The 18,747-nt window shown below is 41.2% G+C and overlaps 1 protein-coding gene across 1 annotated transcript in view; it reads left to right on the forward strand.

The window, feature by feature from the left end:
- The window catches only part of LOC145423255 (uncharacterized), a 59,323-nt gene continuing 40,576 nt past the window's right edge, over positions 1–18,747 (forward strand). The window contains exons 1-4 of the mRNA XM_080295530.1: positions 1–116; positions 657–860; positions 1,070–1,135; positions 5,824–11,279. Of these exons, the coding sequence (XP_080151656.1) occupies positions 110–116; positions 657–860; positions 1,070–1,135; positions 5,824–11,279 (5,733 nt within the window). The 5' untranslated portion in view covers positions 1–109. The remainder of the gene's footprint in view (positions 117–656; positions 861–1,069; positions 1,136–5,823; positions 11,280–18,747) is intronic.

The following is an 18,747-nucleotide window of genomic DNA, read 5'->3' on the forward strand; positions in this document are numbered from 1 at the left end:
GGGAAACCAGCCATCCACCATCTATATACACATATTGTGACAAATGTGACTAAGCTGAAGTCACAAGATACACCGTGATTGTAACGCTTTGGTCTTCACTTCAAACACCATGTCTGGTAAGTACTTTTAACACTAACACTTTGTGGGCATCACAACATCTGCATTTTGAAAACTAATATTTTAGATAAAGTATGCTTTCAAAATACACTTGGATGATGCTTTAAGCCTACTGTGTGTAAGTTGGTAATGGCAAATGTGAAACCTTACACCAAGCCAAGCATGCAGCCTTGTTGGAGAAAATTCAATTGCTTCTGGTACTTGTGAGGCAAGAGTCATTGAGATAATCTATTAACTGGATTACACTACATAAGTTATTTGAGTAATATGTGGCCTCTACAGAATAAAAAATGCCAATGACAAATTTAACATTTACATTTCAATGTTAAATCAAATTTAACAAAACACTGTTTTGACCTCAGAGTGTTTGATCATGCTTTGTTCAGCAAACTCCCCAAGAAACATAAAGACAGACTTTGACTTTATTGGTTAGTATGTGGATGAGCTCTATGGCTGGATAGAAACCAGCTTCAAGTTGGTCTTGAAGCCTTTTTTTGGTATTTGTATATTAATTAGATGTTGCTATTTGTGTCTTTTAGAACTGATGAATCCAGGTGGTGTCTCTATGCATGTATGGATCAACTTAACAGGCCCTGCCGTTGAGCCTTTGAAAGAAGCATTCTTTGGGCCAAGCATTACAGTTTTGCAGGAAAACATGAAAAAAAAGACAGGAGCAAAAGCTGAGACAACAGAAGCAGAAGACAAAACACAGAAAGAGGTTGAAAGAATCAAACCTGAGAAAGGTATTCTGAATAAATAAACAAATACAGCATTTTGGTGACAGTGTATTAATTTGTCTGTTGTCCAGTGTATTAAAAAAACATTGCCTATTTCCTTTTAGTGTAGTAAAGCAATTTAGCTGAACTGAAATTGGTAGTCTTTTTTGTGTGGCAATATAAAAACACAGCCCTAACCAAATACGCTAATCTATTTGTTATTCTTCCTTATTTAGCTCTTCTGGAGTCACCAAAAATGATCTGCATGGCAGGAGCAGCTGGAGGTCAAAAGTACATCAGAGGTAACAGCATACTGACATGTTGACATGAGTTGACATGAGTTTTAGTCGGTAGGATTTTCAGATGACAGGAATCTCTATCCTGATAAAATAAATTGTTGTTCGAAGCCTACTATTACAGTTTTTCTCGATTGCTAAAACACATTTCCTGAAACTACGCCTCATATCCTCACAACAGTAAACACAAATCCATAACATCTCACTCAATTTCCCAAACATCCTATTTCCAGGTCAAAATGAAGCTCTACACCCAAAACTATTCACTCTTGCTGAAAAACCAAACTTTGCCCACAGACATCAAACACAAGCCCTCAAAAACACACACACTACAACAGAGTTTTGCACACTGGTACAATTAATTCAAAACAATAGTTCCAAAACAAATAGGTTGCTTATGGTTCTCCCCTTCAAAACCCTTGTCACATGATAAACACAAAAGACGCAACCAATGTATGTACAGTGGCACATTGTCATTCATGTACTATACAGTACAACACACACCAGAAACATTATCCCACCTCAGCATCTTGTCTTTGGTCTGGGTCAGGCCAGAGAATCTCATCCACATCACAGGCTATATTGGCCCCAGCCAGGCAGCGGGGGTAAAATCCTCTTGCATGCCTGATCCACCCCTGGCATGCATCTACTGATATGTCTAGGCAGGCCTCTTCCATGGCCTGAAGGAGGTGAACATGGACATAAGGTTCTCGGTCATACACTTTCCACCGCCATGCCGAAAATAACTCCTCTATCGGGTTTAGAAAGGGAGAGTATGCAGGCAGAAAGATATTAGAAAACCTTGGGTTATTGGTAAACCAGTCACGAACCAGAGCAGCGCGATGGAAGCTGACGTTATCCCACACAACAACGTAGTGAGGCTGCTCTGGCTGTGCTGGTTCCCTGTAGTCCAGCTGGAACATATGTTGTCTTAAACCATCAAGAAAAGCAAGGAGAAGCATAGTGTTATAGGGTCCTACTACGCCATGGCGGTGGAGTACCCCTCGTTGGCTGATGGCTGCGCACATAGTGACATTCCCCCCACGCTGACCAGGGACATTTACAATAGCCCGATGGCCAATTATGTTCCTCCCCCTTTTCCTTCTTTTGGTCAGGTTAAAACCTGCCTCATCCACAAAGATTATTTCATGGCGCACAGGCCGTCCTTCAATCTCAAAGATTCTCTGCAAAACACATAACACAGTAGAGTCAATCGGTACCCTGAACCACAGTTCAAGAGTGCTGAAATGGCAGCATAAACTGCCATGCTGTGATGGTACACAATACTTTATACAGTATCAAAACTCATACCTGAACATATTCCACACGTTGGTTTTTCACTCTGTCAGAGTTTCGTTCGAAAGGGACTCGGTATGCCTGTTTCATCCGGAATTGATTCTTTCGGAGGATGCGGTCAATTGTGGAGAGGCTGATGGCATTTATGCCTCGAAAAAGATGATCATCCTCAATCACTCTCCTTTGCATCTCTTTGGATCCATTGTTTCAAACCTGAATGAGCTGACTTTGGCCCTTTTATCTATCTATCGCAGGTTCTGATTGGTGTGTGCTAAATTTTGACTCCTAGTGTTTCCACCTGGTTAATTGTGTGCTAATTGAGCTCAAGCTATGCTGACTTAAGTTAACATTATTGCATGCTAGTGCTTTCTAAATGACTACATGGTGTAAGCACTGTAAAATGTAGGGATTTGTGTGTAGAGTTTTGCAGTAGCAGTTCATCAAATTTGAGTCATGTGTCAAAGCAGGGAATAGTGTTTATAGTTCAGGGAAATGGGTGAGCTTTTTGAACAATAGCGTTACGGTTTTGAAATTTTAGTTTAGAGGCCTGGTTATAGTGTTTAAGCAATCGAGAAAAACTGTAAAAAAAGAAACTGACACTGTCAAATCTAGTAAGTTACTTGAAAAAGGTAAACTTGATCCACATGGAAAGTAAATAGAAACAAATGCTTTTAATTTACTTGATTAATATATATATATATATATATATATATATATATATATATATATATATATATATATTAGGGGTGCAACGATATTCGTATCGATATTGAACCGTTCGATACAGTGCTTTTGGTTCGGTACGCATACGTATCGAACAATACAATTTTTTAAAAAAATTTTAATTTTTTTTTTTGTGTCCCGTTTGGATCTATAGCCATCAGAATTGTTGTCTTGAGGCCAAGAAAGATGCCAAGCGGATTTATTTTACCAAGTGGATCATCATATTGGTCCATTTGATTGACCTTTATTATAATTATGAATTTATTTTATTTTCAGTTGCAAACGGGACAGACATGACTGTGGGATAGGACAGGGGGAAAGAATGAAAGAAAGAGAGGGAGAGAAAGAAAGAAAACCAAAGGGGAGAAAAAAAAAAAGAACAATACAAAATTTGTAATTTATTTTATCAACTTTCCTTCTGACGATGCTGTCTGTGTTGAGCGCTCAGTGAATCTGCGTTCGACTACTCCGCCTAGGCTGCACTGTCCAGTGCAGATCCACTGAGCGCTCAACACAGACAGCATCATCAGAAGGAAGAGCGCAGGGCAAGCTAGCGAGACAGAAAGTTAAGCTCTCCTCGCAACATGGACCTCCCCCACCCTCATTCAGATCTGGCGTTTGGAATTATTTTGGTTTTCATGTGACGTATGACCCTGAAGGTAAGCGAGTCATGGACTAAAGTAAAACAGTATGTTGGATGTGCCATGCAATGCTCAATTACATGGGTGGGAACTAGTGTGTTAGCGCAGTTAGCTCGTTAACATGTTGGCCATCTAGCCCCATGCACGGGGCGATCGGTGGTAGCTCGTTAACGGAGATTTGCCGTGTTGTGGCGTTAAGGTCATTTCAACGAGATTAACCTGAACGCACTAGTGGGAACACAACGAATATGACTGCACATTTACGCCGACATCATCCTAGTGCAAAGACAAAGATGAGTGATTCCTCAATCATCTGATTGAGGAATCACTCATCTTTGTCTTTACAGGGCTCGCAATATTGCTAGCCCGACGTCCCGGGGCTAGCGATTTTTTTCAGTCGGGGTACCAAAATCTATCTCTGCCCTGTCCGTCGGGCTATTGTAGAAAGGAAAAATATATGTCAATGCTTTTGCATTCTTTCAGAAATGTAGCTGGGTAATTATGTCATTGGCATCGGTGAGCCACTGTCAATATGTGACATATTGAAATCGCGTTTGAATTTGCGCTTGTTTTTTTGCTTTCACTTTGCAATCGTGCGAACTGTGTATAGAGAGCGACAGCACTGATCTGTGAGTGATGATAATTTGCGCACCAATTCCTCTGACATCGTCTTATCAATCGTTAGCTTACTACGCAAACATGACAAGTGAAATCTCCCGCAGCAAGCTTAAACATGTGAGAGGTTGATCGCACAGATAATCGCTGACCGTTATGTGTGTCTGTGTAAAAGCAGCAGGATATATGATATATATTTTATATTATTTTAGTTCTGCTGAGCCAAATAAGACAGGTCAGGGTGAAGAAGTGACAGCCAAAGAAAAGCTTACCACAAAACAGAGAAGTTATGACAAATCAGACTATAAGGCAAAAAGAAAGTGCAGCTTTATGGTTTCATGGACAAAAGAATTTCTGTGGCTGCAATATGACGAGCTAAATAACCAGGGCTGCACATAAGTGGTGCGCATTCGCTGTCAAAATAAAAAACACGTACAAGGGTTAGGGTTAAATTTAAAAACTGTACTTTTGAGTTAAAATATATATTTATAATTTTAATAAATGACAAATTAAAAAGGCATGAACATTTTTTTGTATCGAAAAAATATCGAACCGTGACACCAAAGTATCGAACCGAACCGATCCGTGAATTTTGTGTATCGTTGCACCCCTAATATATATATACATACACATACACATATATATATACACACATACACATATATACATATACATACATACATACATACCTACATACATACATACATACATACATACATACATATATATACACATATATATATGTATGTATGTATATATATATGTATACATACATACATACATACATACATACATACATACATACACACATATATATATATATATATATATATATATATATATATATATATATATATATATATATATGTATATATATATACCACCTCTGGACACACCCATGCCTCAGCAGGTGATCCCTATCAGCTAATTTGTCCCATGTGCAGCCAGTCCACAATGGATTTAAACCATGCCAAATAAAACACTAAAAGCCATGCAATAAAAACAGAATAAAACCATGCAATAAAAACAGAATAAAACCATGCAAATAAAACTACCCTCATAAATAAACACTAAAAACCAGAATAAAACCAATACACAAGATAAATACAAATTTCCACTGTGTGACATTAACAAAGTATTTAAAAGCAAATTTATATATTTAATGATCAAGATTGTAGCTATCTTTACAATGAAAACTGATACCGAAAAAGCACAGGGAGATACAGAACACATAAATATGTTTTTTTATTATGCAAACATAATAATATAAGAATAAACGTTTATATTGGTATATATAAGTTACATACTACCCTTCAGTTATCCTTCAATACTACCTTACTAATGCTTAATACATTCGTCAGACTCGGTAATGGAACAGCATTAAACAAACATTAATTTTCTGTCTTAATTTCCTTCCAGTGCAAAAATTGTACAGGATTGTGCTTCTGGGAGCCACTAAAGCTGGGAAAAACAGTCTAGCAAACACTATATTTGGAGAAGAACTGTTCAAGGTTGACAATACGGAATGTCAAACTGAGTCCAAATCTCTCCATGGAAGACGGATAACCTTGGTCAACACTCCTGATTTACATGCCCCATGTGGTTCAGAGGAGAAGCGTAAGCTTGAAATATTGAAGTCTGTCAGTGAATGCATTCCAGGGCCTCATGCTTTTCTCATTGTGCTCAATGTGGAGAAATCCACAGAGCAGCAGCAGGCTGTCATTGAGAAAATAAGCCAATATTTCTCAGAGGAACTTTTTAAATATGCTACAGTTGTTTTTACTCAGGAAGACACTCTCCCAGAAGGAATGAAGACTCAGAAGTTGATGGCTCAGAATAAATGTTTGAGTGATTTGGTCATGAAAATCAAGGGTCGATACCATTTCATTGATAACAAGTATAGCAAATTGGGAAAATCTTTTAGAGACCAGTCCCAGGTGGAGGCACTCCTAAACACAGTGGATCAGATAGTTAAAGAAAATAAAGGAAAGTGTTACACCAGTAAGATGTTACCACAAGAAAATTCCTGCAAAAAGTCTAGCCACAGTGTCTATAATAATGGATTAATCAAATTTAAAGGTCATGCCGCAGAATCAGTGGCAAATGCCTTCTTCGGGCCAATTGTCGTGGTTTTAACCCCGGGAACAACAAATGAAGCGCAAGAAGGAAGCACTGCAAAAGATAAAGACGAAGGAAAAAATGAAGAAAACAAAAGTAAACCGGAAGAAATAACAAAAGAGCTAGATGAACACAAACCATCAACGGAAAAGGAAAGGATGAAAGAAGTTGCAAGAAAAGGAGAAGGACAAATAGAAATTACAGAGACAAAAACAAAAACTAAACCAGGGATAAGCGGTGGATTAGGGAGTATGATGTGTGCTCTATTTGCAATCTTTTTTTGGCTAACAAGAACAGGATTTATGAGTGTAGTGGCATTCAAAATAAGATTAATAACAGCCTTTAAAGCAGCATTAGCCATAGAAGCAATAGGGGCAGGGACATTGATAATGCAAGAAATAAACAAGTGGGTAATGCAAATAATAAGCAAGGTAGTACAACAGGTTTTGCAAAAGTTAAGCAAAGGAGGAGAAAGTGCTGGTGGTGGACTAGTCAAGATGATGAATGCAAATTTTGGCTTCCTTATAGGAACATTATTAGGTGGTGGAGCAACACTCACAGTAGGACTGAAAAGAGCAATGAAAACAGCATTACATGTTGGAAGAGAAGGGCCAGGAGCGTGGGTAATGCAAAAAGTAACCGAAGAAACAGAATGGGTAGGTGGTAGATTGGGAAGCATGGTGGGCGCTCTAATTTGCTTGTTTTTAGAGTTAGTAGGAACAATAGTATGGGCAGGCGCAATACTCGCAATCGAACTCTTAAAAGAACTGAAAACAGCATTAAACATTGGAGCAGCAGAGGCAGAACCAGGAGTAATGGAAAAACTAAGGACAGGAACAGAATGGGCAGGTCGTAAATTAGGGAGACTGGTGGGTGCTCTAATTGGCTTGGTTTTAGCATTAGCAGTAACAATATTAAAGAGTGTAGCAGCATTCATAAAAAGTCTAACAACAAAACTCAAAAACACATTTGACATTAGAGTGCCAGAGGAAAAAGCATGGGTAATAAAAAAAGCAATAAAAGTAGCAGAATGTGTAGGTGGTGGTTTCCGGAGAATGGTGGGTGATGCATTTTGCTTCTTCACATTGTTAGGATGTAAGATATTAGGGGGTGGAGAACCAAACACAGTTGGACTGATAACATCAACGATAAAAGAATTAGTCACAAGAGCAGAAGGGGCAATCAAAAAGGTTAGCAGAGGAAGAGAATGGGCAATACAAAAATTAAGGAAAAAGACTGAAGTAGTAGGTGGTGGATTAAGGAGCATTGTGCATGTTCCATTTGTGTTGGTTTTAAGATTAGGAGTAAAAATATTAGAGGGTAAAGGAGCAATTACTGTATTACTGATAAAAGCGATAAAAATCATATTAGACATTGGAGTAGCAGCTGCAGGAGTATGTGTAATCCTGAAACCATGGAAAGTAGCTAAAAGAACAATGCAAAAATTAGTCAAAGGGTTAGCATGGATAGGTGGTGGTTTAGAAACCATGATGGGTGCTCAATTTGACCTCTGTTCATGGTTAGCAGGAATAGTGTTAAGTGCACTCACAGTTGGACTGATAGTGTTATTTACAATGGACTTAGACAATGGAGAAGCAGAAGTAGTGACAGTGGTAATGCAAGAAGTAAGCTATGGAGCAGAAGTAGCAACAGTGGTAATGCAAGAAGGAAGCTATGAAGCAGAAGTAGCAACAGTGGTAATGCAAGAAGGAAGCTATGAAGCAGAAGTAGCAACAGTGGTAATGCAAGAAGTAAGCTATGAAGCAGAAGTAGCAGCAGTGGTAATGCAAGAAGTAAGCTATGAAGCAGAAGGGGCAGCTACTGGATTAGAAAGAAACATGGTTGCTTTCTTTGGGTTAATGTTAGGGTTAGGAGGAACAATATTAATGGTTAGAGCAATACTCAGAGATAAACAGATAACATCATTAAATGTAGGACTGGAACTGGCAACAGCATGGGCAATAAAAAAAGCAAGAATAGTAGCAGAATGGGTAATTAAAGAAGGAAGCAAAGAAGCAGAATGGCTACTTGGTGGTTTTAGGAGAATGTTGGATAAGCCATTTGGCTTATTGTTTGGGAAAACAAAAATAGTTTTAAGGTGTGGTGGAGGACATATATTAAAATTAATAAGAGCACTGAAAGAAGCATTAAACATTGGAGCACTAGTGCCAGGAAAGAAGGTAAAGAAAGAAAAAAGCAAGGGTAAAGAATTTGTAGATGGTAAACGAAGTAGCACAAAAGGTGCTCTATTGGGCTCAGTTTCAGGGTTAAACGGCGCAACATTTTTTACTGATGCCACTGGGGCAGGAGCAGGGGTAATTCAAAAGTTAAAAGACTTACTGGAATGGGTCACTGAAAAAGCAAGCAAAGGAGCACAATTGTTAAGAGCTGGATTTGGAAGCATGGTGAGTGGTTTGTTTGGCTCCATTTTGCAGTTACAAGGAAGAATATTAGGGCTTGGAGCAAGACTCAAAGATGGACTGATAAGAGCAGCGAAGACAGCATACGGCATTGGAATAAGAGGGGCAGCAGCATGGGCAATCCAAAAGGCAAGCAACATAAAACATTTGGTTGCTGCTGGATTAGGGAGTATGGTGGCTAATCCATTTGGCTTCTTTTTGCAGTTAGGAATGACCATTTTACAGGGTGGTGCAACTCTCACAGCTGAACTGATGTTAACACTTCAAAGAAAATTACAGATTGGAGCCACTCAGGCAGGGCCATGGGTAAAGCAAAAAGCAATAACAGTAGGAAAGTGTGTGTCGCAAAGAGCATGCATTGTAATTCAAATAACAGTAGCATTGATAACACAACTGAAAGTAATGTTAGACATTGGAGCAGCATCGGCAAGAGCATTTGTGATCCAAAAAGTACACAACCTGACACAATGGGCAGGAGCTAGATTGGAGAGCATGGCGGGAGCTCTATTTGGCTCAGTTTCAGGGTTAACCAGCGAAACATTTAGACGTGTAGTAGCATTCACATTTAGACTGATATCAGCAGTTAAAGCGTCATTAAACTTTGGAGCAACAGGGCCAGGAGCACGGGTAATCCAAAGAGTAAGCCAAGTCACAGAATGGGTACGTAATGGTGTCGAGAGCATGAGGGGTGGTCCATTTGGCTTGTTCCTCGGGTTAATTGGACAAGTATTTGGGATTGGAGCAGCACTTGCAGTAGCCTTAATAACAGCATTTAAAACGACATTATTTACTGATGCCACTGGGGCAGGAGCATGGGTAATTCAAAAGTTAAAAGACTTACTGGAATGGGTCACTGAAAAAGCAAGCAAAGGAGCACAATTGTTAAGAGCTGGATTTGGAATCATGGTGAGTGGTTTGTTTGGCTCCATTTTGCAGTTACAAGGAAGAATATTAGGGCTTGGAGCAAGACTCAAAGATGGACTGATAAGAGCAGCGAAGACAGCATACGGCATTGGAATAAGAGGGGCAGCAGCATGGGCAATCCAAAAGGCAAGCAACATAAAACATTTGGTTGCTGCTGGATTAGGGAGTATGGTGGCTAATCCATTTGGCTTCTTTTTGCAGTTAGGAATGACCATTTTACAGGGTGGTGCAACTCTCACAGCTGAACTGATGTTAACACTTCAAAGAAAATTACAGATTGGAGCCACTCAGGCAGGGCCATGGGTAAAGCAAAAAGCAATAACAGTAGGAAAGTGTGTGTCGCAAAGAGCATGCATTGTAATTCAAATAACAGTAGCATTGATAACACAACTGAAAGTAATGTTAGACATTGGAGCAGCATCGGCAAGAGCATTTGTGATCCAAAAAGTACACAACCTGAAACAATGGGCAGGAGCTAGATTGGAGAGCATGGCGGGTGCTCTATTTGGCTCAGTTTCAGGGTTATCCGGCGAAACATTTAGACGTGTAGTAGCATTCACATTTAGACTGATATCAGCAGTTAAAGCGTCATTAAACTTTGGAGCAACAGGGCCAGGAGCACGGGTAATCCAAAGAGTAAGCCAAGTCACAGAATGGGTACGTAATGGTGTCGAGAGCATGAGGGGTGGTCCATTTGGCTTGTTCCTCGGGTTAATTGGACAAGTATTTGGGATTGGAGCAGCACTTGCAGTAGCCTTAATAACAGCATTTAAAACGACATTATTTACTGATGCCACTGGGGCAGGAGCATGGGTAATTCAAAAGTTAAAAGACTTACTGGAATGGGTCACTGAAAAAGCAAGCAAAGGAGCACAATTGTTAAGAGCTGGATTTGGAATCATGGTGAGTGGTTTGTTTGGCTCCATTTTGCAGTTACAAGGAAGAATATTAGGGCTTGGAGCAAGACTCAAAGATGGACTGATAAGAGCAGCGAAGACAGCATACGGCATTGGAATAAGAGGGGCAGCAGCATGGGCAATCCAAAAGGCAAGCAACATAAAACATTTGGTTGCTGCTGGATTAGGGAGTATGGTGGCTAATCCATTTGGCTTCTTTTTGCAGTTAGGAATGACCATTTTACAGGGTGGTGCAACTCTCACAGCTGAACTGATGTTAACACTTCAAAGAAAATTACAGATTGGAGCCACTCAGGCAGGGCCATGGGTAAAGCAAAAAGCAATAACAGTAGGAAAGTGTGTGTCGCAAAGAGCATGCATTGTAATTCAAATAACAGTAGCATTGATAACACAACTGAAAGTAATGTTAGACATTGGAGCAGCATCGGCAAGAGCATTTGTGATCCAAAAAGTACACAACCTGAAACAATGGGCAGGAGCTAGATTGGAGAGCATGGCGGGTGCTCTATTTGGCTCAGTTTCAGGGTTAACCAGCGAAACATTTAGACGTGTAGTAGCATTCACATTTAGACTGATATCAGCAGTTAAAGCATCATTAAACTTTGGAGCAACAGGGCCAGGAGCACGGGTAATCCAAAGAGTAAGCCAAGTCACAGAATGGGTACGTAATGGTGTCGAGAGCATGAGGGGTGGTCCATTTGGCTTGTTCCTCGGGTTAATTGGACAAGTACTTGGGATTGGAGCAGCACTTGCAGTAGCCTTAATAACAGCATTTAAAACGACATTATTTACTGATGCCACTGGGGCAGGAGCATGGGTAATTCAAAAGTTAAAAGACTTACTGGAATGGGTCACTGAAAAAGCAAGCAAAGGAGCACAATTGTTAAGAGCTGGATTTGGAATCATGGTGAGTGGTTTGTTTGGCTCCATTTTGCAGTTACAAGGAAGAATATTAGGGCTTGGAGCAAGACTCAAAGATGGACTGATAAGAGCAGCGAAGACAGCATACGGCATTGGAATAAGAGGGGCAGCAGCATGGGCAATCCAAAAGGCAAGCAACATAAAACATTTGGTTGCTGCTGGATTAGGGAGTATGGTGGCTAATCCATTTGGCTTCTTTTTGCAGTTAGGAATGACCATTTTACAGGGTGGTGCAACTCTCACAGCTGAACTGATGTTAACACTTCAAAGAAAATTACAGATTGGAGCCACTCAGGCAGGGCCATGGGTAAAGCAAAAAGCAATAACAGTAGGAAAGTGTGTGTCGCAAAGAGCATGCATTGTAATTCAACAAACAGTAGCATTGATAACACAACTGAAAGTAATGTTAGACATTGGAGCAGCATCGGCAAGAGCATTTGTGATCCAAAAAGTACACAACCTGAAACAATGGGCAGGAGCTAGATTGGAGAGCATGGCGGGTGCTCTATTTGGCTCAGTTTCAGGGTTATCCGGCGCAACATTTAGACGTGTAGTAGCTTTCACATTTAGACTGATATCAGCAGTTAAAGCGTCATTAAACTTTGGAGCAACAGGGCCAGGAGCACGGGTAATCCAAAGAGTAAGCCAAGTCACAGAATGGGTACGTAATGGTGTCGAGAGCATGAGGGGTGGTCCATTTGGCTTGTTCCTCGGGTTAATTGGACAAGTATTTGGGATTGGAGCAGCACTTGCAGTAGCCTTAATAACAGCATTTAAAACGACATTATTTACTGATGCCACTGGGGCAGGAGCATGGGTAATTCAAAAGTTAAAAGACTTACTGGAATGGGTCACTGAAAAAGCAAGCAAAGGAGCACAATTGTTAAGAGCTGGATTTGGAAGCATGGTGAGTGGTTTGTTTGGCTCCATTTTGCAGTTACAAGGAAGAATATTAGGGCTTGGAGCAAGACTCAAAGATGGACTGATAAGAGCAGCGAAGACAGCATACGGCATTGGAATAAGAGGTGCAGCAGCATGGGCAATCCAAAAGGCAAGCAACATAAAACATTTGGTTGCTGCTGGATTAGGGAGTATGGTGGCTAATCCATTTGGCTTCTTTTTGCAGTTAGGAATGACCATTTTACAGGGTGGTGCAACTCTCACAGCTGAACTGATGTTAACACTTCAAAGAAAATTACAGATTGGAGCCACTCAGGCAGGGCCATGGGTAAAGCAAAAAGCAATAACAGTAGGAAAGTGTGTGTCGCAAAGAGCATGCATTGTAATTCAAATAACAGTAGCATTGATAACACAACTGAAAGTAATGTTAGACATTGGAGCAGCATCGGCAAGAGCATTTGTGATCCAAAAAGTACACAACCTGAAACAATGGGCAGGAGCTAGATTGGAGAGCATGGCGGGAGCTCTATTTGGCTCAGTTTCAGGGTTAACCAGCGAAACATTTAGACGTGTAGTAGCATTCACATTTAGACTGATATCAGCAGTTAAAGCATCATTAAACTTTGGAGCAACAGGGCCAGGAGCACGGGTAATCCAAAGAGTAAGCCAAGTCACAGAATGGGTACGTAATGGTGTCGAGAGCATGAGGGGTGGTCCATTTGGCTTGTTCCTCGGGTTAATTGGACAAGTACTTGGGATTGGAGCAGCACTTGCAGTAGCCTTAATAACAGCATTTAAAACGACATTATTTACTGATGCCACTGGGGCAGGAGCATGGGTAATTCAAAAGTTAAAAGACTTACTGGAATGGGTCACTGAAAAAGCAAGCAAAGGAGCACAATTGTTAAGAGCTGGATTTGGAATCATGGTGAGTGGTTTGTTTGGCTCCAGTTTGCAGTTACAAGGAAGAATATTAGGGCTTGGAGCAAGACTCAAAGATGGACTGATAAGAGCAGCGAAGACAGCATACGGCATTGGAATAAGAGGGGCAGCAGCATGGGCAATCCAAAAGGCAAGCAACATAAAACATTTGGTTGCTGCTGGATTAGGGAGTATGGTGGCTAATCCATTTGGCTTCTTTTTGCAGTTAGGAATGACCATTTTACAGGGTGGTGCAACTCTCACAGCTGAACTGATGTTAACACTTCAAAGAAAATTACAGATTGGAGCCACTCAGGCAGGGCCATGGGTAAAGCAAAAAGCAATAACAGTAGGAAAGTGTGTGTCGCAAAGAGCATGCATTGTAATTCAAATAACAGTAGCATTGATAACACAACTGAAAGTAATGTTAGACATTGGAGCAGCATCGGCAAGAGCATTTGTGATCCAAAAAGTACACAACCTGAAACAATGGGCAGGAGCTAGATTGGAGAGCATGGCGGGAGCTCTATTTGGCTCAGTTTCAGGGTTAACCAGCGAAACATTTAGACGTGTAGTAGCATTCACATTTAGACTGATATCAGCAGTTAAAGCATCATTAAACTTTGGAGCAACAGGGCCAGGAGCACGGGTAATCCAAAGAGTAAGCCAAGTCACAGAATGGGTACGTAATGGTGTCGAGAGCATGAGGGGTGGTCCATTTGGCTTGTTCCTCGGGTTAATTGGACAAGTACTTGGGATTGGAGCAGCACTTGCAGTAGCCTTAATAACAGCATTTAAAACGACATTATTTACTGATGCCACTGGGGCAGGAGCATGGGTAATTCAAAAGTTAAAAGACTTACTGGAATGGGTCACTGAAAAAGCAAGCAAAGGAGCACAATTGTTAAGAGCTGGATTTGGAATCATGGTGAGTGGTTTGTTTGGCTCCAGTTTGCAGTTACAAGGAAGAATATTAGGGCTTGGAGCAAGACTCAAAGATGGACTGATAAGAGCAGCGAAGACAGCATACGGCATTGGAATAAGAGGGGCAGCAGCATGGGCAATCCAAAAGGCAAGCAACATAAAACATTTGGTTGCTGCTGGATTAGGGAGTATGGTGGCTAATCCATTTGGCTTCTTTTTGCAGTTAGGAATGACCATTTTACAGGGTGGTGCAACTCTCACAGCTGAACTGATGTTAACACTTCAAAGAAAATTACAGATTGGAGCCACTCAGGCAGGGCCATGGGTAAAGCAAAAAGCAATAACAGTAGGAAAGTGTGTGTCGCAAAGAGCATGCATTGTAATTCAAATAACAGTAGCATTGATAACACAACTGAAAGTAATGTTAGACATTGGAGCAGCATCGGCAAGAGCATTTGTGATCCAAAAAGTACACAACCTGAAACAATGGGCAGGAGCTAGATTGGAGAGCATGGCGGGTGCTCTATTTGGCTCAGTTTCAGGGTTATCCGGCGCAACATTTAGACGTGTAGTAGCTTTCACATTTAGACTGATATCAGCAGTTAAAGCGTCATTAAACTTTGGAGCAACAGGGCCAGGAGCACGGGTAATCCAAAGAGTAAGCCAAGTCACAGAATGGGTACGTAATGGTGTCGAGAGCATGAGGGGTGGTCCATTTGGCTTGTTCCTCGGGTTAATTGGACAAGTATTTGGGATTGGAGCAGCACTTGCAGTAGCCTTAATAACAGCATTTAAAACGACATTATTTACTGATGCCACTGGGGCAGGAGCATGGGTAATTCAAAAGTTAAAAGACTTACTGGAATGGGTCACTGAAAAAGCAAGCAAAGGAGCACAATTGTTAAGAGCTGGATTTGGAAGCATGGTGAGTGGTTTGTTTGGCTCCATTTTGCAGTTACAAGGAAGAATATTAGGGCTTGGAGCAAGACTCAAAGATGGACTGATAAGAGCAGCGAAGACAGCATACGGCATTGGAATAAGAGGGGCAGCAGCATGGGCAATCCAAAAGGCAAGCAACATAAAACATTTGGTTGCTGCTGGATTAGGGAGTATGGTGGCTAATCCATTTGGCTTCTTTTTGCAGTTAGGAATGACCATTTTACAGGGTGGTGCAACTCTCACAGCTGAACTGATGTTAACACTTCAAAGAAAATTACAGATTGGAGCCACTCAGGCAGGGCCATGGGTAAAGCAAAAAGCAATAACAGTAGGAGAGTGTGTGTCGCAAAGAGCATGCATTGTAATTCAACAAACAGTAGCATTGATAACACAACTGAAAGTAATGTTAGACATTGGAGCAGCATCGGCAAGAGCATTTGTGATCCAAAAAGTACACAACCTGAAACAATGGGCAGGAGCTAGATTGGAGAGCATGGCGGGAGCTCTATTTGGCTCAGTTTCAGGGTTAACCAGCGCAACATTTGGACGTGTAGTAGCTTTCACATTTAGACTGATATCAGCAGTTAAAGCGTCATCAAACTTTGGAGCAACAGGGCCAGGAGCACGGGTAATCCAAAGAGTAAGCCAAGTCACAGAATGGGTACGTAATGGTGTAGAGAGCATGAGGGGTGGTCCATTTGGCTTGTTCCTCGGGTTAATTGGACAAGTATTTGGGATTGGAGCAGCACTTGCAGTAGCCTTAATAACAGCATTTAAAACGACATTATTTACTGATGCCACTGGGGCAGGAGCATGGGTAATTCAAAAGTTAAAAGACTTACTGGAATGGGTCACTGAAAAAGCAAGCAAAGGAGCACAATTGTTAAGAGCTGGATTTGGAATCATGGTGAGTGGTTTGTTTGGCTCCATTTTGCAGTTACAAGGAAGAATATTAGGGCTTGGAGCAAGACTCAAAGATGGACTGATAAGAGCAGCGAAGACAGCATACGGCATTGGAATAAGAGGGGCAGCAGCATGGGCAATCCAAAAGGCAAGCAACATAAAACATTTGGTTGCTGCTGGATTAGGGAGTATGGTGGCTAATCCATTTGGCTTCTTTTTGCAGTTAGGAATGACCATTTTACAGGGTGGTGCAACTCTCACAGCTGAACTGATGTTAACACTTCAAAGAAAATTACAGATTGGAGCCACTCAGGCAGGGCCATGGGTAAAGCAAAAAGCAATAACAGTAGGAAAGTGTGTGTCGCAAAGAGCATGCATTGTAATTCAAATAACAGTAGCATTGATAACACAACTGAAAGTAATGTTAGACATTGGAGCAGCATCGGCAAGAGCATTTGTGATCCAAAAAGTACACAACCTGAAACAATGGGCAGGAGCTAGATTGGAGAGCATGGCGGGAGCTCTATTTGGCTCAGTTTCAGGGTTAACCAGCGAAACATTTAGACGTGTAGTAGCATTCACATTTAGACTGATATCAGCAGTTAAAGCGTCATTAAACTTTGGAGCAACAGGGCCAGGAGCACGGGTAATCCAAAGAGTAAGCCAAGTCACAGAATGGGTACGTAATGGTGTCGAGAGCATGAGGGGTGGTCCATTTGGCTTGTTCCTCGGGTTAATTGGACAAGTATTTGGGATTGGAGCAGCACTTGCAGTAGCCTTAATAACAGCATTTAAAACGACATTATTTACTGATGCCACTGGGGCAGGAGCATGGGTAATTCAAAAGTTAAAAGACTTACTGGAATGGGTCACTGAAAAAGCAAGCAAAGGAGCACAATTGTTAAGAGCTGGATTTGGAATCATGGTGAGTGGTTTGTTTGGCTCCAGTTTGCAGTTACAAGGAAGAATATTAGGGCTTGGAGCAAGACTCAAAGATGGACTGATAAGAGCAGCGAAGACAGCATACGGCATTGGAATAAGAGGGGCAGCAGCATGGGCAATCCAAAAGGCAAGCAACATAAAACATTTGGTTGCTGCTGGATTAGGGAGTATGGTGGCTAATCCATTTGGCTTCTTTTTGCAGTTAGGAATGACCATTTTACAGGGTGGTGCAACTCTCACAGCTGAACTGATGTTAACACTTCAAAGAAAATTACAGATTGGAGCCACTCAGGCAGGGCCATGGGTAAAGCAAAAAGCAATAACAGTAGGAAAGTGTGTGTCGCAAAGAGCATGCATTGTAATTCAAATAACAGTAGCATTGATAACACAACTGAAAGTAATGTTAGACATTGGAGCAGCATCGGCAAGAGCATTTGTGATCCAAAAAGTACACAACCTGAAACAATGGGCAGGAGCTAGATTGGAGAGCATGGCGGGAGCTCTATTTGGCTCAGTTTCAGGGTTAACCAGCGAAACATTTAGACGTGTAGTAGCATTCACATTTAGACTGATATCAGCAGTTAAAGCATCATTAAACTTTGGAGCAACAGGGCCAGGAGCACGGGTAATCCAAAGAGTAAGCCAAGTCACAGAATGGGTACGTAATGGTGTCGAGAGCATGAGGGGTGGTCCATTTGGCTTGTTCCTCGGGTTAATTGGACAAGTACTTGGGATTGGAGCAGCACTTGCAGTAGCCTTAATAACAGCATTTAAAACGACATTATTTACTGATGCCACTGGGGCAGGAGCATGGGTAATTCAAAAGTTAAAAGACTTACTGGAATGGGTCACTGAAAAAGCAAGCAAAGGAGCACAATTGTTAAGAGCTGGATTTGGAATCATGGTGAGTGGTTTGTTTGGCTCCATTTTGCAGTTACAAGGAAGAATATTAGGGCTTGGAGCAAGACTCAAAGATGGACTGATAAGAGCAGCGAAGACAGCATACGGCATTGGAATAAGAGGGGCAGCAGCATGGGCAATCCAAAAGGCAAGCAACATAAAACATTTGGTTGCTGCTGGATTAGGGAGTATGGTGGCTAATCCATTTGGCTTCTTTTTGCAGTTAGGAATGACCATTTTACAGGGTGGTGCAACTCTCACAGCTGAACTGATGTTAACACTTCAAAGAAAATTACAGATTGGAGCCACTCAGGCAGGGCCATGGGTAAAGCAAAAAGCAATAACAGTAGGAAAGTGTGTGTCGCAAAGAGCATGCATTGTAATTCAAATAACAGTAGCATTGATAACACAACTGAAAGTAATGTTAGACATTGGAGCAGCATCGGCAAGAGCATTTGTGATCCAAAAAGTACACAACCTGAAACAATGGGCAGGAGCTAGATTGGAGAGCATGGCGGGTGCTCTATTGGGCTCAGTTTCAGGGTTATCCGGCGCAACATTTAGACGTGTAGTAGCTTTCACATTTAGACTGATATCAGCAGTTAAAGCGTCAT

The sequence above is a fragment of the Astatotilapia calliptera genome, chromosome 3, assembly GCF_964374335.1.
Source record: "Astatotilapia calliptera chromosome 3, fAstCal68.1, whole genome shotgun sequence".
NCBI lineage: Eukaryota > Metazoa > Chordata > Actinopteri > Cichliformes > Cichlidae > Astatotilapia > Astatotilapia calliptera.